Genomic DNA, 24,886 nt, shown 5'->3' on the forward strand with positions numbered 1-24,886 from the left:
CGGGAGAATAATGCACCAAGCAGAGGGAACAAACATGTAAAGGCCCTGAGAAGGGAACAAGTTTGTCACGTTTGTGGAAAAGGAAGGTCAGTGCAGAACAAGTCAGAGGGAACAAGAGGAAAGGATTACAGGAGATTAATTCAATGAGGCAAGTGGAAATCAGACCATGCAAGTCTTTATAAACCAAAGGTTCTCCAACTTTGGCAAGGACAGAGGGTTACTGAGCACAGACTGTAGGCCCCACCCTGAGAGGGTCTGATTGGGCAGGTCTGGGACAGGAACTAAGAATTCTCCATTTCTAACAAGCTTTCAGGTGCTGCTGGCACTGCTGGTCCAGAAACCATGCACTGAGAACCATTGTCTACGCCACAGCAATGAGTATGAAATTTAATAAATAAGGCCACTGCAGGTAAATCATCAGAGACAGAAAGTCAATTTGTGGTTAACAGGGGCTTCAGGAAGGGGAAATAGGAATAACTGCTAATGAGCACAGGGCTACTTTTTTAAAGTGATGAAAATGTTCTGGAAATAATGACAGTCACAGAACTCTGTGAATACATGAAAAGTCACTAAGTTGATACTTCAAAATGGTGAATTTTATATCGTGGATTATAACTCAATTTTAAAAAGAGGTTACTGGAACATTTAACAATATAGTGAAGCGATTCACATCATTAAAAAAAAACACTCTGACTACTGCAGTAAGACTACAGGAGGAGAGGCAGGGAAGACCAATTAAGGGGCAAATATAGCACACAGCATGAGTTACAATGGAATCCTGGGAAGATCGAAAATATGAAAAAGGGTAAGTTTGAGTTACATTTGAAGGTTGAGCCAATAAGAATCACTTGAGGGATAAGATGCGCGATATGAAAGTAGAAATTAAAGAGAATTTGGGTTTATTGCCTAATGGGTAAAAAATGGTCCAATTTACTGATGAGGAAGGAGGAATACACCAGGAAAGGGCCCACAAGACAGGGGCCTCCATCTCAACTTTGAGATGCCTGCCTATCAGACATTATGTAGAAGAATTTAAAGCCACAGGCCAGATGAGAGCAGCTGGGAACAGCTTGGGACAGAAAAGAAAGCTGAATTCAGTGCCTTGAGCTAGTCAACACCCCCAGAGGTCCCACAGAGATAAGGATCCATCAATTAAAATGGAGAGAAAGAGAGAGAGAAGCCCAAAGAATGGTGTACCAAAACCAATAAAGAAAGTGTTTCAGGAAAGAAGACACAATAAGCTGAGTCCAATGAGATTTAGGGATCTACAAAACGAGGAAGAATATTGGTGATTAGATCTGGGGAGCTGAAGGATGTCAACTGCTTTGACAAGCACTGAATAATGGGGATAAAAGTCAGATAGGAACAAGCTGGAGAACCTGAGGGGAGAGGAGACACAGTACAGATAACACTTCCAAGGAGTTCTGTTTTAATGCAAGTCAGAGAAAGTGGAGGCATACATGGAAGGAGATACACAGCAAAAGGAGTGTTTTGTTTTTATCTCAAGATGGAAGTTTCTACAGAATGTTTTAATGGGTGGGAATGACCTACTGAATCATATTATCTACCTCTTGTGTTCTAAATGGGTTTTTATTAACTGTCCGGTGCTAATACCTATCTGGAGAACCCACAAACACTTCAGTTAGTTGAACCCACAAACACTTCACAGTTGAATGGTCAAATGGTCACCAACCCACCTCACTTTTTTTTATTACAGTGATTAGTCTACATTTTTTTAATTACAAGGATAATTTATCAACTGTGATAATTTCTTGATTGGACACTATAACACAATGGCAACAATATGGTTAGAAAAGGTATCTGTAAGATGAGGCTATATAACATTTCACACAAAACTGAGGGGCAAAGTTCCACCTGTCCATACCACAGGAGGAAGTGGGGTAGAAAAGGGCCCCGTAGTGTTCCAAACTGATCAGTGGATTACAGTATCCGTAACTGCTACTTCTCCCCCCAGAGACATATGATTATAAGAACAAAATGAAGGCATTACACCTTTTGAAACAGACATTTAAAACTCATTTCATATACTCTTTAAGTTTATAGACATAAGTATGTCCTCAAGAAATAAAGGTTAAATAAAGCTTGCTTCAGATCTTTTAATTTATAATCTAGCTACAATAGTAGATTTTTCACGTGCTAACTTAAAATTATTTATAATTTTATGGAGAAAGTGAAACATGAATTTTTTCCCCAATAAATATCAATCCCCTTCTCCTTCCATTAATTGGAAGAAAACAAAAAAGGTAAAGAAGAAAAAAGAGAGAAGTGATTAAACTAAAGAAAACATGCAAGCATATGTTCTTTACATTGCTTCTTTTATGTTTTGTTTCATAAATCAGCTCTCCAAATCATAAAGAAATACTTCAAAACTGCAATTTAATTCCCTGAATAACAAAAATAAAAGCAAGAGGAGCAGCTCCTTCTTTTGGGTGAAGTAGTTTTATTGGAATATTGATAAATATAATTTACTTAAAAGAAATTTTAGGCTACTCTATTAACTAAGTCCTTCAGAAAACAACAATCTTGGCCTAGAATCATGACCTCTAATAATAAAAATAAACTAAACAATATCCATTATCTAACACCAAAACATTTCACAAGGAAAAAACAAACACCAAAACTTTCAAAAATGTATCCGTTTTGTTAAGAAATGGTACTCATCATATCCTACTATGCAAATGAAAAAGAACACAGAAAAGACACACACACACACACAGAAAAAAAACCTATATATTAAAAAAATATATATAGAACTCATATATGTAATACATGTAGAAAAAAGCCCGAAGTTATAACCATCAAATTAATAGTTGTTATACTTTAGAGGTGCGATTATAAAGTGAATTTTTTAAAATATTTATGCTTAAATATTCTAAAATGACTACATCCTACTATTTTTATGATCAAATTTATTTTTTAATATTTATTTTTTAGTTATAAGTGGACACAATATCTTTATTTTATTTTTATGTGGTGCTGAGGATCAAATCCAGTACCTCATGCATACTAGGCAAGTGCTCTACATCTGAGCCACAACCCCAGCCCATCAAATTGATTTTTTAATCAATCAGTGATAAAAACACTAAGATAAATATAAGGTGTCATTTGTATTCACACACATTAGTGCTTCCCTGGATCTTTGTTATCAGACAAATATTTGATAGTGCTTTTCCTGGGTTACCTTGCTGTCTCCACTTTAGTTAGGGCCAATAAAAACAAGCAATCAAGAAATGTATCTTCAAAGTACACTACTTTAGAATGTAATGAAAGTCATTACAAGATATGAAAGTACTGATACATGCTACAACATGAATCTTGAAAACACTGTACTATGTAATAGAAACCAGGCAAAGACTACATAGTTTGTGATCCCATTTATGTGCAATGTCCAGCACATGCAAATCCAAGGATACCAAAAAAAAAAAAAAAAAAAAACCAGATTAATGACTGCCAGGAGCTGAAAAGCAGAGGAAGAAAAGGAGTGATTAGTAAAAAGTGTGAGTTTTTAGGAGGTGATGAAAATGTTCTAGACTGAGGTTTCAACCAAGAGGAATAAACTAATGGAGAGCATAAAATAATATTTTTTAAAAATCTGTAGTAACCTTACTTCCAAAATACCATCTTGTCTTATTGATATTTTATATTTTTTAAAATGGCATATTCTCAAGAAAATAAAAATGACATCAGTAGCTGCTTTTCCACATGGAAACAAGCAAAATGGGGCTCCCTAGAGTTAAATCCTCTAAAATGCTGTGGCGAGAAATTTATTCTGTCTCAAACCACAAAAGTGCTTCTGAAAACCCATGAGGTAAATTATTTCTTCAAGAGTGCAGCAACCAAAGGTCAAAACAACACATCAGTCTTTATAGATGCACCCATACTGCAAAGACAATAAGTTGCTGGGACATCTGAAAATGCTTCCAATGTCTAGCTTAGATAGCAACAAAGAGACAGCTTTTCTTCCCTTTAATAGCAGCAGTGGATGTCAGATCAGCTCTTCTCCGTAACCATATAAACCAGGGGGAGGCATGGGAAAAATGGAGGAACTCTGATTGGGCAAAGGAGAGGGAAAGTTGGGAGGGTGGTGCATGGTAGCAGGAAAGATGGTGGAATGAGATGGACATCATTACCCTAGGTACACATATGTATGACTGCACATACGGTGTGACTTACAGTGCGCACAACCACAGAAGTGCAAAGTTGTGCTGCAACTGTGTACAATGAATCAAAATGCATTCTGTCATATATACCTAATTAAAATTAATTAATTAATTTGAAAAAATAAGTAAATAAACCATACATACATTAAAATGTTAACTTCTTTTCAAATTGTAAATTAGGAATGTCTTTTTATTTTTTTTCCCCATTTTTGGTATCAGAAATTGAACCCAGGGGCACTTAACCACTGAGCCACATTCCCAGCCCTTTGTATTTTTTATTTTGAGTTGCTTAGAGCTTCTCTAAATTGCTGAGGCTGGCCTTAAACCTGCTATCCTCCTGCCACAGTCTCCCAAGTCACCAAGATTACAAGCCCAGTAGGAATGTCATTTTTTGTAGTATGGTCCACAAGGAAAAGAGATTAATCAATAAACAATAAATTCTAAAGCATATTTCAGAGCAGTAGAGATAAAAGAGATCACACAGACAATACAAATGGAAAAATATGGGGAGAAGATGTAAATTAAAGCAAGGTACCACACTCACAACTATTCTCTTCAACTGAAAGATTAGATTAAAGCAACATAGGTGAAGTTTTAGGAAAGTGATTCACTCAAAGATACAATGGATAGTACTATAAACTGTTAAAAATTCAATTCAGAAAATGAAATGAACTATGTAACAAAAGCTACAGATTATGTAGCTTTTCCAGGAAATTTATCCCAAAGAAATACTGAAGTGAAGAAAAATTCTAAAGGCCTTAAATTTTCACTACAGTGTTAGATCTATAAACAATAAAGTGGAAAAGTAAATGTCCAGCAACATGGAACAGAGTAAGTTAAAATACATGTGCTGGCAAGAATGGAATGACCCAGCTACCAATTACTCTAAGTATAAAAAGTCAGATAAAGTTACATAACACAGTATTAAACTGTAAATTATAGCCCCTTTAAAACAGATGTACATATGAAATGACGTGAATGGAAAAAACAAAAATTAAATCAGTAGTATAAGAAAGCAACTGAAGTCTTTTAAATTTTTTCAAATTTCAAAGCTGAAATACATTTACAATAATTTACAACCTAAAAGTCTACTTAACATAATGATTACTACTTATTTCTACCTCGTACAGTGATCAATTTTAAAAGAAAGAAAACTAAGGTAAAGAAAAGGCAACCCCTACACATACTGTACAGTAATTCATGCCAGTCACATCCAAATGTAGACTTGCCCTTCCAAAAAACCAAGGACATAGATAACTTTTATTTAAAAAGAATGGGTTATAGATTTATTTTTAAGCACTCTATTGTTATAGAGTAAGTATTCACTGTAACTGTTATGTCATTGACATAAGAATGATTCTTTTTCAAAGAAGAGTTATTTTAGATTAAAATTTGAATGACTTTTACAAGAGGAAATTTAAAAAATGGCTAGGGCATTTTTACAAGAAATTTGCTTTGTCAGAGGCTTAATTATTCAATTGATTTTTTAAAAATCATATGAAGTTCCATAGAAAAAAAAGAAAGGAACCAGGAGTGTAAGATGTTCCTTATCAGAGACAGGAAATTAAAGCTCTGCAGTAACACCTTCAGCTTTCTAATTTACAAAAACTCAAATCCCCTAGGTTTGCCTAAGAGAAAAAAGGGCATAAGGCGAAAAAAGTATCTTTTAAAGAAAAATGAACTATCTATAAAAAGAGCAACAAATTCTCAAATATCACAACTCACAGGCAACTCCCCACAGATTGGCCAGCTAATTATCCTAGTAAAGAGATTAGAGAAACATCTGAAGGGTTTCTGGATTTGATAATTCCTCTGTGGAGAAATAAATGTGAACTATTTCTTCATTTTTATATTTTATTGTAAACACTCATGAAGGAAGGCCCCAGAACACTTCTGGAAGAGAAGGAAGCCACCAGGTATCCTTTAACCTGAGCAAGCAAAAGCAACATCAACCAAAGCCTCTCTGAATCTCAAACTCACACATTTAGCCTAACCATGACTTACTTATAACGCTGAAGGTGCTTAGAAACAAGATGCAAATCATTCTCATCTTCTGGGATATTGTGCCTGCTGCTCCATACAGACCTGGCTATATGCTCTGATGGCCACTCTGCTGGCAGACAATGCACACAGGGATGAGATGGTCAGTTTTGCTCTCTAATTCAGTCATTCCTGGCCCTCGTTGTGGGCTAAGATGCCATCCTTCTGCACACTTGTTCTGCTCAATACCTCAGCCTGGACTGTCCCACATCTCCCCAACTGCTTTCTGACAGAGCATTTCACAGGGTCTCTGTGAAGCCCGCCTCTCAGGAGCTCCAGTACTTTACCCCAGAGACACTCCCCAGCCTCCCAGATGATATGTTCCAACTTTATTAGTTATCAGAAGATAACTGCTTACAAAGGCCTTATATGATTTCTAAGCTGTTTCTCCCACCTAGAGTTAACTCTTGGGGTCATTAAACTTTTACAAATCTTCCATCAATTACCATGAGTTATGTCTACCAATGTTCTATTAAGGCCCAATGATAACTTTTATACCAAGTGTATCACTTTTTATTATGGCATTAGCCCATTAGCCATTATCAGTCAAATCTGAGTTAAAGCAAAAATCCTAAAATCATACCCAATGGGATTCTTTTTTACATCACAAACTATTTCTTTGGTCACTTTTAGCAAATTGGAATTTGGATATCAAAGTAGTCTCAGTATCAATTTCAACAATATTCTGCTAAAAAAGTTGATCACACATGGAATATTCTGGTCATTCATTCAGTAACATCTAGAATCAATCATTATCTAACATAATCAATATTCTGGGGAAAAAGGATACAGCAAAAAATGATTACTTTAATTGTGGGGGAAATTGTTTGCACATTAAAAATTAGTGTTCTAACAGCAAGTAACCTCTGGTCTTAGCTGTCTGGTAACATAACCACTTCATATGTGGTAACAGAAGCAACTGTCACTTCTACACTGTGACTTACAGGCATAATGTCTTATCAATGTCAGTTACTAATAAAGTTGCTCCTGGTTCCATGTCTTCCTCTCAATCCCAACTCTTTGCTGACATTAATGTCTTTGATTCACTCAACCATTAATATTTACTGAGTGCCTATTATGCAAGCACAGTTTACGTAATAGGAATAGTGATGAAAAAGCTTGCATTCCTTTGGGCACAGAGAAGAGACTGATAATGGCTAATTATGATTAAGGAGAAGCCAGCACTTGAATCATCTTGAAGACATTCTATGAAAAGGCCCTGAGGTAGGGATGAGCTTAGACTGTTGCACCACCAGAAAGAGCAACACATCAGGAACAGTCACATACCAATGAAAGCAGAGAGAGGGAACCAGGTCCTAGCTCCTGTAGGGCACTGTAGGTCAGAATGAGGGTGGGCTTTATTACAAAGGAAAAGTAACTAAAGTACTGATTCTTAAAGCATGGTCTCCAGACCAAGAGCATCAGCATCACCTGGGAACCTGTCAGAAGCACAAAATCCAGGCCCCAACCCAAACCCCCTAAATTAGAATCCCACCCATGCAAGCATACTTAAGCTTGAAAACTACTTCATTAGAAGATTTTATGTAAGCAACTAACATAAAATTACGTTTCTGAGTAAGTTGCTATAAATAATGTTCAGACAGTATTAGTGGCTTGATAGATAACAGCAGTGTGTGTGTATGTGTGTATTTTGGGGGGCAGTGTACCAGAGATTAAATTCAGTGGCACTCAACAAATGAGCCACATCCCCAGCCCTATTTTGTACTTTAGAGACAGGGTCTCACTGAGTTGCTTAGCACCTCACTTTTTGCTGAGGCTGGTTTTGAACTCTCAATCCTCCTGTCTCAGCCTCCCAAGTTGAACAGCAGTATGTATAAATGATATCTAATATAAGCTATTATAATGTCAATAGTTATCTCAATAACAATATCAAAACATCACAATCCACATCCACTTGTATTTATCTTTGCATTTCTGAATTTCAGAGAATTCCAATTCAATTATAAGAAACATAGAATGGGGGGCTGGGGTTGTGGCTCAGTGGTAGTGCACTTGCCAAGCATATGTGAGGCAGTGGATTCAATTCTCGGCACTGCATATAAATAAAGGAATAAAATAGAGGTTCATCAACATCTAAAAAATATTTTTTAAAAAAAGAAATATGAGTTTCCCTTATCAAAAATGCTTGGGCCGGGCACAGTGGTGCACACCTGTAATCACACCAACTTGGGAGGTGGAGACAGGAGGATTAGAGTTCAAAACTAGCCTCAGCAAAAAGTGAGGTGCTAAGCAACTCAGTGAGATCCTGTCTCTAAATAAAAATAGGGCTGGGGATGTGGCAATGCTTGGAACCAGAAGTTATTTCTGATTTAGGGGAATTTGGGGGGTTTTGTTTGTTTGGTGTTTTTTTTTTAAAAATATCTGCACATATATGTGGGAAATCTTAGAATCAGTACCCCAAGTCTAAACACAAAATTCATATGCTTCATATACACCTTATACACACAGCCTGAAGGTAATTTTATACAATAATCCTAAAGCACCTGTGTTTTGACTACAACCCATCACATAAGGTCAGGTGTAAAATTTTTTCTCTTTTGGTATCACAAGATATGCTGCAAAAACTTTTAATATATAAAACTTGCTTTACACACACACACACACACATACCCATACACATACACCAAAAAAAATAAAATAAAAAAAGTTTCAGGTTTTGGAACTTTTGGGTCAGGGATGTTCAGCCTGTACTAAGAACATATATTTTAAATTATATGTTCCATGTATAATTGGAACATATAATTTCCTCCTCCTCAAATCACCAAATAAGAAATCCCCAAAAACATATTTTTCCTCACTTCTCACATCAGAATAGGTTCCCTGCTCCCTAGACCCTGTCCCTTAGTGTTGAAGTCATCCCCATTCATCTAGAATAATTCAAAGAGCATAAAACTTGCCCTAGTCCAGGTCAGAATGAGGGTTGGCTTTATTGCAAAGGAAAGGTCATTAGAGTTCTGAGGCAAGAAGACCACAGAACACCCAACACTCCAGCAGAAGTAAATTTTTTTCTTTGCCACTCTGCAATCACTCCCACATAGGTGTCTGTATCTGTCTTATCTATCCCACTGGTCTAAAAATTTCTTTAAGACAAAGGTTTGGGGTTTGAAATACTTCCCGTTTTTCTCCTCCACCATTATCCCTCACTCTCCAAAGAGCACTCTGATTTTACACATAGTATATATACAACACATACCTGTTCAAGTAAACCAATGATACTATAAGTCAGGGATGCAAAGTTCCATGGAAGAAGGGAACAAGAACAGGAGACTAGAACATGACAATCAGTACATTCACATCAAGAAACATTCATTTATCCATTAAACGCATGGCATAACTTCAGAGCGTGCTTTTTCAAAAGGCAGACAATGGAATGAAAAAAGACAAAGCATTCTGCTACTCTGGGGAAAGTTAATAAATCTCTCCTTTTCAACTGTGCCTACAGCTAAATTTAGACAGATTTCAAATTCCAAACACATTTCCCAAAGCAACTCACCTTGAGGCTACTTCTACTTTCAAGAGTTTTCATAAACAATCAACAAATAAATTAAAAGAACTAAAAATATACTTAGTTAATTCTTCCCCTCTGCCCTTCTCCTTATAAAATTAAATTTTGTAAGTTTAATATTGGTAGGCTTTCTCCTAAAATTATCACTGCTTTGTGGGCCTGTGACTCATTTTATATAAAAATAATGTTATATATTTCACTTTTTTTTTAAATTTTTATTCTCTAAGCACTCTATTTTTAAGACCGTCCATGATGCTACGAGTACAGCCAATCCATTGCTTCTAGTTCTTTCCTTTCTACCTCACACTTTGCTATTTAGTGTAGGCAAGACCTATCCTCACCACAGAAAATTTAAAAATATTTATTCATTCACAAAAAGTCCAATGCTGTGCTAAGTGCGAGAAACACAGATGGAAAGGCATGGTGCCTACACCCTCAAGGAGGTTTATTGAACAAGGAAGAAGCACTGCAAACAATGACTCCAAAATGAGAGAACTTCCTAGTGGAGGTACACTTAAGGTCCAATGAGAACAGGGGGAAGAAAAGCCCTTCAGGGAGAAGATGACTTCACAACAGGTCTACTGAGCTGAAAACTGAAGCATGCGCAAGACAAGCAGGAAGAGGACCATGCAGATAGTGAAACATGTATAAAGCACAGAGACAAGAGAAAACCCAGCTTGCTGTCTTAAGTAATCCTCAATCCACGAGCCACAAATGTGCTACAAAAATTTTAAATGTATAAAATTTGTTTTACACACACACAAACACTCTCACACTGTTGGCAAAGTCCAATGGAGCAGAGTAGGTTGTGGAGAGCAGGATACAACGGGGTACAACTCACTGTGAACAAGAGGAAGCCCTAACATAAGCATAGGATCCTAATGAGATCCCCTGAGGACCCTAGAGGGGGAAATAAACAGATCTTCCTGAGCGGCAACACAACTCCAAGGAAAGCAGGGGAAATGCCGGTGACCAGGGGCAAGGCACACATACTACTCTTCTGCCTTGGCCAGTGCAGCACTTTAATCGCTAACACTGGTGTTTTAAGTCTTTTTTGATCACTTCCACTCTGTGGCTATAATTTCTGGGGAAATGTATTACACAAAAAGGCTGAAATCCACTAACTTAGACAACAAAGGAACTTGATACCTAAGCTAAGGAGTTCGTATTTAACGCTATAACAGAAGTCCATCTAGAGGAATTCCAGGGAAGGAAAAGATAGTGCTGCTCAGAGAGACAACCAGGGAAGCAGAGTATTGAATGAAAACACTAAAGGCAAGAAACCTAGCCAGCCATGGTGGCGCACACATGGAATTCCAGTAACTAGGGAAGAAGGCCAGCCTTGGCAACTTGACAAGATCTGTCTTAAAATTTTAAAAAGAGTTGAGGATATGGCTCAGTGGGAGAGTCTTGCCTAGCATATACAAAGCCCTAGGTTCCATGTCTGGGATCACTCTCTGATAAGATGGAAAGTTGTTTCTCTTCAGTCTCCCGGGAAGGAACTTAGGGAGGGATATGGCAGAGACATTCCACTATTCCTGCCTCTCTTACTTGCAACCCTGGGTAAGTGCTACTGTTTTTTCTCTCACCTTTGGGGATTCCAAATTGTCACTCAGACCAAGTTAGGTAAGCAAGTGGCAAACTCAGTTGATTGAATCCACCACCAGTTCCTACTATCAGCTGGCCCTGAATGTAATTAAACAATTACATCTTTTACTCTTTTTTGACATCTATCTGCAGACTTTCCTGTGGTGGAGTTTAAGGGGCAGGGGTGGAGGGTACTGGGGACTGAACTCAGAAGTGTTCTACCTCTCAACTACCTCCCCAGCCCTTTTGTATTTTTTCATTTTTGAGACAGGGTCTCAGGAAGTTGCCCAGGCTGGCCTCAAACTTGAGATCCTCTTTCCTCAGCCTTCCTAGTATTGAGGATTACATGTATACATCACCATACCCAGCTCCTTTGACAGAGTTCTAAACCTTCGTACACTTCCCACCTATCCAAGTCTTTATTGGCAGCACCTCTAAGATCCATTTTCCATACAGCAACAAAATCAATGTTTCTAGTTAATCAAATTATGCCATTTTTACTACCTAAAACTCAACTGGCTACCACATCCCTTCTCACACCACCTACTCTTGCCCTTAGCCCAAGAAAATCTATATGCTATCAAGTCCTCTCACTTCAGTTCTTGCCACTCTCCCAACTGCCCACTAAGTAATGGCCTGCAGGGCTTCCTCCAGGTCTCTGAAGGAGTCCCTAGGAATTGTGCCCATTTGAAATGTCAGTCTTAGGTATAAGCACATAAATTCCAGGATGTTTCCTTGCCCACAAGACGGCAAACACATCCATCTTATTTGAACCTTGATAAGAGACTGTTCGTTCTTTTTATCCAGTTTGGATTTCAACAGGGAAAGATGTTTTTCTTTTTCTACTCCAAAAATAATTATTCTCTAAATGGCAATATCTGAATTTACCATTAGCCAAAAGAATATTATGACTACTGTTTGTCCAATCGAGTATATAAAAATATTATAACCTAGACATTTACAATCTTGAACAAAACATGTATTTGTACATGAACCTGGTCCAAATCTCATTTCTCTGGAATGACCAGGAGCAAATTACTTAAACCCGCTGAGCCTCAAAGTCCTTATCTGCTGAATGAGAATGGGAAGATCAACTTCACAGTATAATAAGGGTATAAGATAGGATGAGGAACCTAAATTACTGGGCACTGTTAGAGTGAGGAGTTCTCAGTAAAAATCTCTTTGTCTGCCCTGGAAGGAAAGTAAGACAGCAGGGCTTCCAATCCCCTGGGTTTTTATATAAACTGCTCCTTCTACAGTGGAAAAAATGTTAATCGCCTTTATCATTTTTTATTATCACCACTAACAGTTTAAATTAGTGTTCTACAATAGTTTATTCTTATGGTTTTCTACTAACTTTTCTACGCTTTCGTACCCTAAGGAATTTTTAGGAATTCATTGAAACGTTTGAAATTTAAATGACATAGTACTAAGTTATGAATTTTACTCTAGAAAAACAATTGATGTATGTTTTGAAAGTTTGGTACTTACCGAACAAATGGACATTTTCACTGAAGATTTATCTATTATCATCCAAATAAATAATTTGTTTCATATTTTATGGAAGGAAAAAAACTAAAAATGACCACAGTTGCTAAGTCTGTGAAACTAGTTTTCCTAACCATCATCTAACAATGTGTGAATTTCCATTTCTTTGATAAGACAGTTTTCCTCTGATAAGGTAATATGCTATTTGTTTTAAGAATCTGCCTCCTTAATATTTCATGCTCTCTGAAAGGACCTTTCAGTAACCAAGACTGCCCCACTTTACTCCAGTAAAATGGAGGATTTCACCTACCACAACAACTTAAGTATATGCTCATGCCTACTCATATTACCTATTGTTTTCTTTTCTCATTCCAACTAAGAAAATGTTCTGTTAAATACCTAGCACACCATCAAAACACAAATATTTAAATAATGTTCAGCTTGATTAAATGGAAAGAATTGAAAAGAACACTCTGGATTCCTAAATCTTTATACCTCAATCTTCTTATTCTTTGAGACACTCCTTATAGAGAAAGCTGGGGAAAAGTTTATAATACACGACAAACCATACTAGCATGTGTTGGTATGCAACTATTCTATCTTAGCTTAAAAGAGACTGGAAAACATGCAGGCTTCAAGAATGGATGGGTGGGGGGGTTAAATTAGCTTTAGAAAGACTTTTGGAGGAGTGCCACACACTATGGTAGATCACCAAAAGAGATAAAGGTCTACCGTATTCCTTAAAAGCTCCAGAAGAGAAAAGTTTGTTTTATTGTTTTCACTGCTGGTAGGAGAAGGGAATGAAGAGTAAGGAAAGTAGTTCTTCCTAGAAGTAGAATATAAATAAATGACCCTCGGGGGTCCCTTCCAGATAAATTCTCTTCACTTTTTAAAATATAAGCAGGCGTATACTTGTACAAGTTTCTTTATAAAGTCTAAACCTGGTTTCTCCAAACCAGGTAAAAATACAGAAAATTCCAATGTCTTTTCATTAATATAACTAAAATCACAAGGCAACTAAATTAACTATATAGCACATGAAATGTGAGATGTTTTGCACATTTTTTAAAAATAGATGTTCTGCCTAACAGCCTTTCAGAATTACAATCTATAAAGACAGGAACCAGTCTTTAAGAACCTAATCTAAACTTGATTCTGGAATCAAATCTGATCTAAGTTAAGTTACCACATTATTATTCAATAGAAAGGAATTTTTTCAGAACATAGTATATCATATAAATCTAATGTTCCGGGCTGGGGATGTGGCACAAGTGGTAGCGAGCTCGCCTGGCATGTGTTCGGCCTGGGTTCGATCCTCAGCACCACATACAAACAAAGATGTTATGTCAGCCAAAAACTAAAAAATAAATATTAAATTAAAAAAAAAATCTAATGTTCCACAGCTATAGCTTCAAAAATTTTTAGTTTCAAAACACAATTTCAGACTGGAAAATATGTGCAAACAAAACTAGATAATACTAAGTAATAACATTAATATAGGCAATAATTTGATTCATCAAGTGTAAAACTGTTAAAGAAGACACTGCAATATCCTATTTATTTGTCCTAGATGCCCAATATCAGAAGCTTAAACAATCAGATTTTATTTTACAATATTACAAAATAACTAGAAATAATTATAATGTCTCTATAGCACTGAAAGATAAAATACCATAAGTTCAAAAATTAACACATGATCATTTCAATAGAACTTTTAAAAATTATTGTTTTCTTGACATATTACCTGCATGGGCCTAAGGGTATAGTTCAGTGGTAGACCATGTGCTTAGTGCGTACAAGGTCATAGATTCAATTCCCAACACTCCATCCCCCCAAAAAGAAAAACCGTATATTATTTGTAATCTGTATAACGCCTAAGTGATAACTTTGATTTGACTGCACTTCAGTAGCCATCAGGCACATACATGTGACTATTTAAACATAATTAAAACTAAATAATTATTTTTTAAAGTTCAGTTCCTTGGTCCCATAAGCCACATTCAAAGTTGAGTAGCCACATGTGCCTGGTGACTACCATACTAGACAATACGGATACAGGACATTTCTATCGTAGCTGGACAAATACACCAAATATGATGTGGCAACATTTACCACTAAGTGATACAGGCAAAGTCAAGCACCCTGGCCTTAATGTGGCACTGCCAAATAGTGTGTGTGGTTTTGGTATGAAGTTTTTTGTTTTGTTTTGACCATTTCAGCAGTAGGTACAGAAATTTTTATAAAACTGTTATATGAAAAGAGCAGCAAATGCTTTTAGAGTTAGCCAAGCTCTTTCAAAAAAATTTGAATATAACACTTCACAAATGAAAGTAGTCAATAAAAGATACCTAATGTGGTTTTAAAATGGTTAGAATTTTTGTTTTCGATAACTGACTCTATTCGACAATCAAATACAATGAGTGGATCACTAAAAAGCCAGTCTCTCCAAGTGCAAATAACCTATTTTTTAATAAAGGAAAAATAAGAATGTTTTAAGTACAAAAGATTAATCAGTTTTCTCCTCACCAACTTGTAGAAATATCATAAAAACATAGATATTAGCTATGGCAGGTATCCGAAAATGAGAGTAATTATCACTCCAATTTCTGCAGTACCCTATCATTATCTCTGTGATTCTCAGTGCTTGCCTGTTTATTTTTAGTTAGCCTACTAAACCCATCTTCCACTTCTGGTTGGGACCAATTATCACTTCATGTCCCACATAAAAGAAAATCACTTGATTCTGTACCATTTGGTGAGAAAACACATGAAATCCATTTATCTGCACATTTTTAATATGATGCAGTCTAAGAAGCAAAGTTATCTTTAGAATGCCCTTAAGAGCATATCAATTAATGTACTCTATGCCACAGAAACAATTTAACACTTAATGGTTATAATGATAAATTTTAAGTTATGTACATTTTACCACAATAAAAAAGTATATCAAAGCAACTGTCTACATTCTGATTATCCATTTTTATATTAGTAGGCATTATAATTTTTCCTGAAAAAAAAAATTGGTTTTAAATTTCCAAATAAAATACAACATGGGGCTGAGGTTGTGGCAAAGCGGTAGAGCGCTTACCTTCAATCCTCAGCACCACATAAAAAAATAAATAAGTGAAATAAAGGTATTGTGTCCAACTACATTTAAAAAAATTTTTTTTAATTAAAATAAAATACAACAAATCTTACTCATGTTGGAATAAAAATCCAAGCATATTAAAAGCTAAAGATGAAGAACACTTTTTAAGTTTTAAAAATACTTTTTAAGTAAAAACACTTTTTAAGATATCACAGTGATGGACTGGGGTTGTGGCTCAGCAGGAGTGCTTGCCTAGCATATGCGAGGCACTGGGTTCATCCTCAGCTCGACATAAAAATGAATGGATAAAATAAAGATATTGTGTCCATCTACAACTAAAAAGACATCACATGCGGCTAGTAAATGAAAATTTTTTTCATTTGTTTATGTATCTCAAGTTTAAGAGTCTTCTGTTTACTCAATATCACAAAATCAGTAGTAGCTTTTATCTTGCACCTCTTACAAGCTAAGCACTGTACTACTGGCTTCCATCACAAACAGTAACTCTAATCCTGAAAAACATTCTAAGAGCTGGATACCATTATCATCCCCAATTTACAGATGATGAAACTGAGAGACAATTTTTTTAAGTGACTTGTGATCACTAAAAGTGGTAGCTAAGCAAACACTGAAGGGTTAGTCTGATTTCAAAGTTGGTACACATGCATCATACAGTCTGTGAAAGATAATCAAGAGGAACCACACCTGCTAAACTGAATGTAATCACAAGAGCACATAACTTTTAAGAATTCTGATTACACAGTATGTACCTGGGAGAAGAAAAAACTCTCTACCTTTTGTAGAAACCCCAAAGGATACCATGACATAAAATTAATCTTTAATAAAGAGACCATATTGCAACAACCAACACCTTGTCTCTTTACTTCTGTGTTCAGGAAAAAACTCAGACACCTGGAAAAATTACTTAAAGACAAAGAAATGTAAATCCAAGGAATAAAAATCTTAAAATCCTTCACCCTTATCCACAATCCATATTTTAATACAGGACATTCACATTACAAACCTAACTTCATAAATAAATATCAAACTAAAATCAGATGCGAAATGCTATTAACATTTCCAATTCCTTGAATTCTGGCAGGACAACCTATCCCAAGCCATCTAAACCCAATTAAGCAAACTGCTATGTTTGTTCAGTATGTGCAAGTTTCGGGCGTCCTCCAGGAAACAAGTAAGGGGTCAGGGAACAGCATATTATATTCTGCGTGTGTAACTTCAGAAAACAAATTGTTATCACTTCATTCTTCAGGTTTTGCAAAAGCAAAAGAAAGGTTGTTCCTTTGTTTCAACACATGAAGCATAAGAACAAGGGATGACTGCAAGATGGTCCCGCTTCAGTGGGAGAGGAGCAAATACAACTTTCAGGAGGCCATGCCACATGCCTGCGAAGCTCCCAAAGAACCAGCTAATCCTCTCCAGAGGTCTTGCTTGAACAATCTGTGGGAATCAGAAGGAGCCGGGCACAGACGTTTTCCTGCGATCTAAAACTTTTGAGGTTGTATTTACTAAAACCCGATTCCACAAAGAGATAAGAGTGACTTGGTTGCTATCGCAGACATCAAGCTCGAAATTGCACTAAAAATAAAGCCAAAGTACCCTTCTCAAAGTGTGTTATGTTCCAATCCGGTAAAAAGTTTGATCAATCAAAAATAGAAAGACAAAGCAAAAAAACAAGGTTCAAGGTTTCCCTAGTCTTGACCTTCAAAGAATCGCAAAAAAGTCAGGTCCCAAAGAGTAAAAGTTTCGAGCGGCGGCCCCAACCAGCTGCTCAACTAACTCCGGAGCAGGTGAGGGACCCCTTCTGGCAGGGACGGTGTCCTCGGGCCCCAGGCTGGGGGCTGGGAGGATGGAGTTCGGACCCTCCCCACACCTCCAGAGGCTCGGGTGGCGGGGCCCGCGAGGCTGAGCCCCCGACCCACAAGCGGCGCGGACGCCCCCGCCCGCGAACCCGTACACTTCCGGCCCCGACGCCCCGCGCCCCCCGCACGTCTACCCACTTACCGGCATCATTTTGGACCCGAACCGCATCGAAGCGGGGGGGCCAGAATGCAGCCCCGGCAGAGCGGAGGCGCTCCGGGGGTCGCGGGCACGCAGGAGCAGAGCGGAGCGGAGGGCGAGGCCGCCAGCGACGCGGCGGACCTGTTGAAAGGCGGGGGCGCGCGGGTGCCCCCCGCAGTGCAGGGGCGCCACCGAACCACGGCCCACCCCCCGACCGGTCGCCGGACACGGCTTTGTCTTCTCTGCGCTCGCGGTGGCCCGAACGCCCTCCTCCGCTCCGAAACCAACTAATCCCCGGCCTGGCCCCCGAGCCCAAGCCCGCCCCGCCCCCGAGCCCGCGTCCGCCCCGCCCGCGACGCGCCGGACGGCCTGGGGGAGGGGAGCGCGGGGCCCGCTGCGGCGCGCGCCTGCGCGGACCCGCGGGGCGGGGCGCGCCCCGGGCGGCGGAGCCAAAGACCTTTTCTCGCCTCTGGTCGAAAGTGCAGTCGGGGGCGCGCAGTGGAGCGGCTCGAGAGCGCGCCTCTGGCGGAGCCGCGGGTGTTGGGAGGCGGTGCCTCCGGAAACAATAAACGTGAAAAACTTGCAGCGAGACGGAGGGCTGTGACTCGCACCTGCTTTGCGGCTCGGAATTGAGCAAGAGTCCAACCCTCTGCCTTCGGGAACGTGGGCTCGAGGTTCGACGCCTGGGCCGGGCGGAGAGGGGCGGCCCGTCCCGACAAAATGGAGATCCGCGTGTCGCCTGGGTCCGCAGCACAATCCAAAAGTTCCTGACTTCTTCACCCTTGGGCTCCTTTATGATTGTCCAGGCCTGTCCTGTGATACTTGCTATAATGTTAAAAAAAAAAAAAAGATGGGGGGGACTTCAATATGACAAAGGCAGACTTTATGTTACGTATATTTTGCCACAATCAAAATGAATAATTCAAAATATAAAAGCAACCAGGAGCCTGCGACTGGACTCGCAAGGGTAACGCAGGAGGATCGCAAGTTCGAGGCCAGCATGGGCAACACAAATAAAATAAAAAATGTAAGAAGAGCTGTCTCGAGCTGGGGTTGTGGCTCAGCGGTAAAGCACTCACCTTGCACGTGCAAGGCCCTGGGTTTGATCCTCAGCATCACATAAAAACAAATAAATAAAACAAAGGTATGGTGTCCAACTGCAACTAATAAATAAGTCTTTTAAAAAAAGAAGAGCTGTCTTAAAATTTAAAAAAAAAAAAGAACTGTAGATATAATTCAACTGTAGAGTAGTTGCCTAGCACGCTGGAGGCTCTAGGTTCCATGCCCAACACTGTAAAAGGGAAAAGGGGGAAAAAAAATGTCAAGCAGCATTCTGAAGAGCTTTTCGGCTTGTAACATCCTACAAACTTGCCTGATGGAGAGGTAGAATCTTTTTGTAGGCAGGGAAGCAAAGGCTTAGGAAAATTGCAGTGGCTTACTTTAAAAGAAAAACAACTGAACAGTTACCCCCTTCCACATTCTAGGAAGTCCTTTAATTTCTCATTAAGTTGTCCACTTAAACCCAAAATCACTTTCCTCTGTCATTATACATGAATATTCAGTGGAACACACCTAGGTTTATGTAGCTCCAAGAATGGATGGCTTTTTATTAGTCTAGCATATCCTTTACCAGAAAGTCCATTAAACTCCCTATTGCACCACCCCAGCTACTATATCTGGAAATATTGTTATGATTGTAACAGGGGTCTACTTCATGCTTTGAACATAATCCTTGCTGCTTTGCCACTGCAGTATATTTTAAAACTGGTGGATTTTTTTTTTTCTTACTCTTCTTCTTTTCCCCTCTTAAGGCAATTTATCTGTCCTTCAGCTCAGAGACCAGCAGAATGAAGGAGTCCATACTTCAGAATTGACACCTACAAATCTAAGAAATGGCTATCTTTTAAGGTTACAAATGAATTATGGCTCCTGACAGGGCAAAGCTGGAGAGTAGCCTTTGAATTACCTCTTTTAAAGCCTTCTGTTCCCCTTCACAGAATCATAGCCCCTGGGACAGGAGTTCCCTGTGTTTCTCCTTTACAAGCAAAGCAACAAAACTTCTTTTTGTTTTTATCAAAACCTAGTTCTCTTTATTCTATTGGCATTGGGACAAGAATCAAGCTTTCAGTTTCATGACCAATTGAAGTGGAATTAAGCTGTCTCAAAAAATAAAATGTAAAGTCTAGTTATTTTAATAAAATTTTCTTTCCAGGCATGGTGGTCCACACCTGTAGTCCCAGTCAGTCAGGAGGCTGAAGCAGGGGGATCACAAATTGGAGGTCAGCCTGGGAAACTTAAGGAGACCCTGTCTCAAAATAAATATTAGAATAAGGGAGATTGAGGATGTAGCAGCTCAGTGGTAGAGTGCCCCTTGGTTAAATCCCTAGTAATCAATGCCCACCCCACGCCACCCTCCAAAAAAGAGAGTTTTCTTTACTAAAATAAGGGAAATTCATCCTTTCATTCATTTGGTAAATATTCATCAAATACTTATCATGGGCTGGTTGTTCCTTACTGGAGATCCATTAATGAAGAGAATAAAGCTCAATGGACAATAAAGCCAAAAGTTTAGTAAGTTAATAATTAATATAAACTAATTATAGTCGTTGGAAAAAAATAGAAGATGGTAAGGGGATGAAGCTTACAAGTACAATAAGGTCATGTTTGAGCACAGACTTATAGGAAATGAACAAGTGACCTACATGAATATGTGAGAAAAGACTTCCAGGGAGAGCGAACAGCCAATGCTGAAATGGGAATCTGCACCATCTCACCCATCTGCAACAACAAGGAGGGCAAGATTGCTGGCAAAGACTGAATGAGAAAGAAATTAGTAGAAACGACAGGAAGGGTAAGATAATGCAAAGCCTTGTGGGCTGTTACGGTACGGACTTTGGCTTTTACTCTGAAATGGGATCCATGGAAAGATTTTAAACAGAGGAATGCTCTGAGCTGACTTATATTTTAGTAAAGTCACTCCTGCTGTTGTAGAAAACAAAATAAATTTAGAGAACCCAAAGGAAGCTCTCTTTCAATAATCTAGATGAAAGTAGGGGCTGGGGATGTGGCTCAGTCATAGAGTGTTGCTTAGCATACACAAGGCCCTGGGTTCAATCCCCAGCAACACACACACACACACACACACACACACACAAATGAAAATGGCTTAGGCAAGTGTGTAACCATGGCTGTAATGATTACAAAATTGGTTAGGTTTTGAATGTATTTTGGACAGCTGAATATACAAAATTTCCCAAAAGATTAGATATGGAATATGAGAGAAAGAAGTCAAAGATAAGTCCAAGATTTTTCACCTGATAAATGAAATTATTCACAAACCAAACTGGATAAGACCCTGAATGGAACAGTTACATGAAATAGGAGCTCTGTTAACTTTTAGAATTTTAACAAAAATAAGAGAAACTCTGATCCTGAAGTCTAGTACATTTGTGGAAAGCAAAAAAAAAAAAAAAAAAAAAAAAATCATTCTGGGAATTTGCAGTTCATAAAGAAACAAATTTGTACTAAAAAAAAAAAAAAAACAACTGCATAGGATATCATGGTCCACAGTCATCTAGATAAAGAATTTTGAACTTCAGTCTCTCCAGTTACCCCCGCCCACCAGAAAACTGCTCACACAAAATAGTAAATTATCTTTAGTATGAGCATTGGCATCCCTGGATTAACAAAAATATTATTACAATGGAACTGGAAACAAGGAGAGAAGAATTAGAATAAAACATTTCTGTTCTATTTCTTCACTGCCTGTTTTCATAAATGCCCTGCCCAAGGGAAGGGAGGGGAAAAGGGACAGCAGCTGGCAATTTGTCCTGAAACTCACTTCCAGCCAATTGAGAATTCTCAGCTGCCAAATAGCAGGTATGTTTATTTTAAGGTCTGTTTTGTTTTGTTTGCTTATTTGTTTTTTAATCACAGAAGCATGAAATCCAAGAAAACTTTTTTTTGCTCTTTTCCTCAAATTCTGTACCACTCACATATGGCTCTCAGATGGGTTGTCAGTTCCCTTCTAAGCTTCACTTTTTCTTTCCTTCCACCCTCACCTACTTGTTTTTTAAAGAGTCTCTACTTGGTTCTCCCCACCCTATAATTCTGTATTCCACTCCAAGAAAGATAAGTCAAATTACCACAAACTGTGTGGGGAGAAACTGTCTTCTCTCTTAGATCTCACCCCACCCCTAGGCACAGTACAATTAATGATATGTTTGGCTTGAGTTCAAATGTTCAAGTTCCCAACTTCTTCCCTATGTTACTCTTTCCCATTTCCCACAGATGTTCCAAACCCAGAATCCTCTCCCTACTCCCCAGAAGATGAACTCCCATCTTTCTTAGTTAATAAAATAAAGACAATTGAGCTTGCACTCACTCCTTGAGGCATTCCTCCAAAGCCATGAAGGATCAGTGCCAGGACCAATCAGATACTAATATCTGCAGATGTTCAAGTCTTTTATGCAAAATAGTATAGTATTTGCATATAATCTGTGTTCATCATCCTGTGTACTTTTTGTTGTTGATGGTGGTAGTGGTGGTTGTATCAGGGATTGAACCCAGCCACTTCACCACTGAGCCACATCCCCAACTCTTTTTTTTACATAGAGACAGGGTCTTGATAAGTTGCTTAGGGCCTTACAAAATTGCAGGTGCTGGCTTTGAACTCTTAATCCTCCTGCCTCAGCCTCTGGGACTGCTGGGATTACAGGCATGTGCCACCAGGCCCAACCATCTTGTCTACTTTTAAAAATCTCTTGATCACTTACACTACCTGAAACATTGTAAATACTTTGCAAGCTGTTATACTGTATAACGCTTGTTACATTGTATTATTTAGAGAATAATGACAAGGAAAAAAGTCTGAACAGGTTCAGTTCAGACACATTTTTTTTTTCTGAACATTTGATTGAAATAGATTGGCTGAATCTGCGTATGTGGAGCTCACAGATATGGAGGAATCAACTGTGCTCTTGTGACCTATGTTTTGTCAGAGACTGTTCTAGACTCTAGAAGCAACAAAAACTCATCCTTGAAGCTTATATTTTAGTTGGGAAGCTAGACAATAAGCAAATGAATGAGGTAATAATAAATGCTATGAGGGAAAAATCAAAAAGCAACCAAGTAAACCTAAAAGAGTAATGTCTATTTTAGAAAGGGTGGCCAGAGAACATCTCCCAGGAATGAAGCAGGGGAAGGAATCAGACTCTAGGCATTCGGAAGAAGGGCAAAGGGCCTGAAATAGTCTTGTGTTGACATCTTAAAGAAATAGCAAAAAGGCTAATGTGCCTGGAGCCAAATGGCCAAGGAGGAGAGTAATAAGAGACGTGGCGGTTGTAACTGGAGCCTGGAGCATGCAGCACCATTTAATGTGCCAATTATCTTCCCCAGATATTTCTTCTTTGAGCTTTATTTTTAAATTTTTTAAAAAAATTTTAACTCACATATAACAATTGTACATTTTTATAGGATACAGTATGATATTTCAATGTATGTATACAATGTGTAATGAATGATCCAATCAGGGTACTTGGTATTACTTGGTGTATCCATTATCTTGGACATTTATCATTCCTTTGTGATAGGAATATTCAAAATTCTCTCTACTGGCTACTTTGAAATATGTAATTAATTACTGTTAACTATCATTATTTTGGGCTTTCTTAGGCTACAAATTTATTCACTTCTCTTTTGCATTCCCCTCAAGTTAGTAGTAATCAGGAAAAAAGAGATGGAGGAGAAGCTCGTTTTTCGTGCCTTAAATACCTTTCCTCCTTAAGGTATGTGGCAAAATTCTACTCATCTTTCAAGTTCCTACCTAAGTCATGTTTGATATTTCTCAAGCAGAACTAATCAATACCTCATCTACATTCTGTTGCCCTGTTGCCACATGGTACCATATGACATAGAAATAAAGACATTGCCAGGCAAGGTGGTGCACCAATCCCAGTGGCTTGGGAGGCTGAGGCAAGAGGATCCTGAGTTCAAAACCAGCCTCAGCAAAAGTGAGGCATTAAGAAAGTCAGTGAGACTTGCTAAACAACTCAGTGAGACCCTGTCTCTAAATAAAATACAAAATAGGGCTGGGGATGTGGCTCCATGTTCAAGTGTTCCTGAATAATCCCCAGTACCCCCCCAACAAAAAATCTCTCCAACGAGATTTAATGACAAAAATGACTTCTTATTCATTTGTGTACCTTCAGTCCTAACACTGTGCCTAGGGCAAAGGTACCCAATAAATGCAAAATTGGCAGTATGCAATAAATGTTTACTATGCTCTCTTCTCTTTGCTAGGTTTGTGAGGTTTGGCTTCTGATTCCTGCAATAGCTTTGGGCAGTTCTTCCTTCGACTTCTCCTTCCAAAGCACTCTCTAAATTCACCTAGGGATTGGCAAACTAGAGGCCAAATCTGGACTTCTGCCTGTTTTTGTATTGCCTATGAGCAAAAATGATTGACATTTTTTTAATCGTGAAGAAGGAAAATCAAAAGCAGCAGTAGATTTTGTGACACAAAAAAATTCCATGAAATCCATATTTCAGAGTTTATAAATAAGATTTTACTGAAACACAGCCACACTTGCTTATTTACATATTGTATTGTCTGGGGCTGCTTTCTGGCTATAACAGCAGAATTTATCAGTTTTTTGTTTGTTTGTTGTTATTGTTGTTTGGGGATTTAACCCAGAGCACTCTACTACTGAGCTATATCCCCAGTCTTAATTATTTATTTATTTACTTGTTTGTTTGTTTATTTTTAAAATTTGAGACAGAGTCTCACTAAGTTGCTGAGGGTCTCACTACGTTACCCAGGCAAGCCTTGAACTTGCAATCCTCCTAACTCATCCTGACACCTGGCATGAATTAAACCATGGTGACAGAACCCGAGATCTTTGTTATTTGTCCTGGTGCTATGGCTCTTGTTTGTAGTCAAAGCTACAAGGCTGAGGGAGG

At 38.3% G+C, this 24,886-nt stretch overlaps 1 protein-coding gene across 1 annotated transcript in view; it reads right to left on the minus strand.

The window, feature by feature from the left end:
• Window positions 1–18,227, minus strand: part of Tp53bp2 (tumor protein p53 binding protein 2) — a 63,228-nt gene extending 45,001 nt beyond the window's left edge. Inside the window, exon 1 of the mRNA XM_005326514.5 lies at window positions 17,933–18,227. Within this exon, the coding sequence (XP_005326571.1) occupies window positions 17,933–17,959 (27 nt within the window). The 5' untranslated portion in view covers window positions 17,960–18,227. The remainder of the gene's footprint in view (window positions 1–17,932) is intronic.
• Window positions 18,228–24,886: the final 6,659 nt, after the last annotated feature.

Source organism: Ictidomys tridecemlineatus, chromosome 10 (assembly GCF_052094955.1).
Source record: "Ictidomys tridecemlineatus isolate mIctTri1 chromosome 10, mIctTri1.hap1, whole genome shotgun sequence".
NCBI classification, from domain to species: Eukaryota; Metazoa; Chordata; class Mammalia; order Rodentia; family Sciuridae; genus Ictidomys; species Ictidomys tridecemlineatus.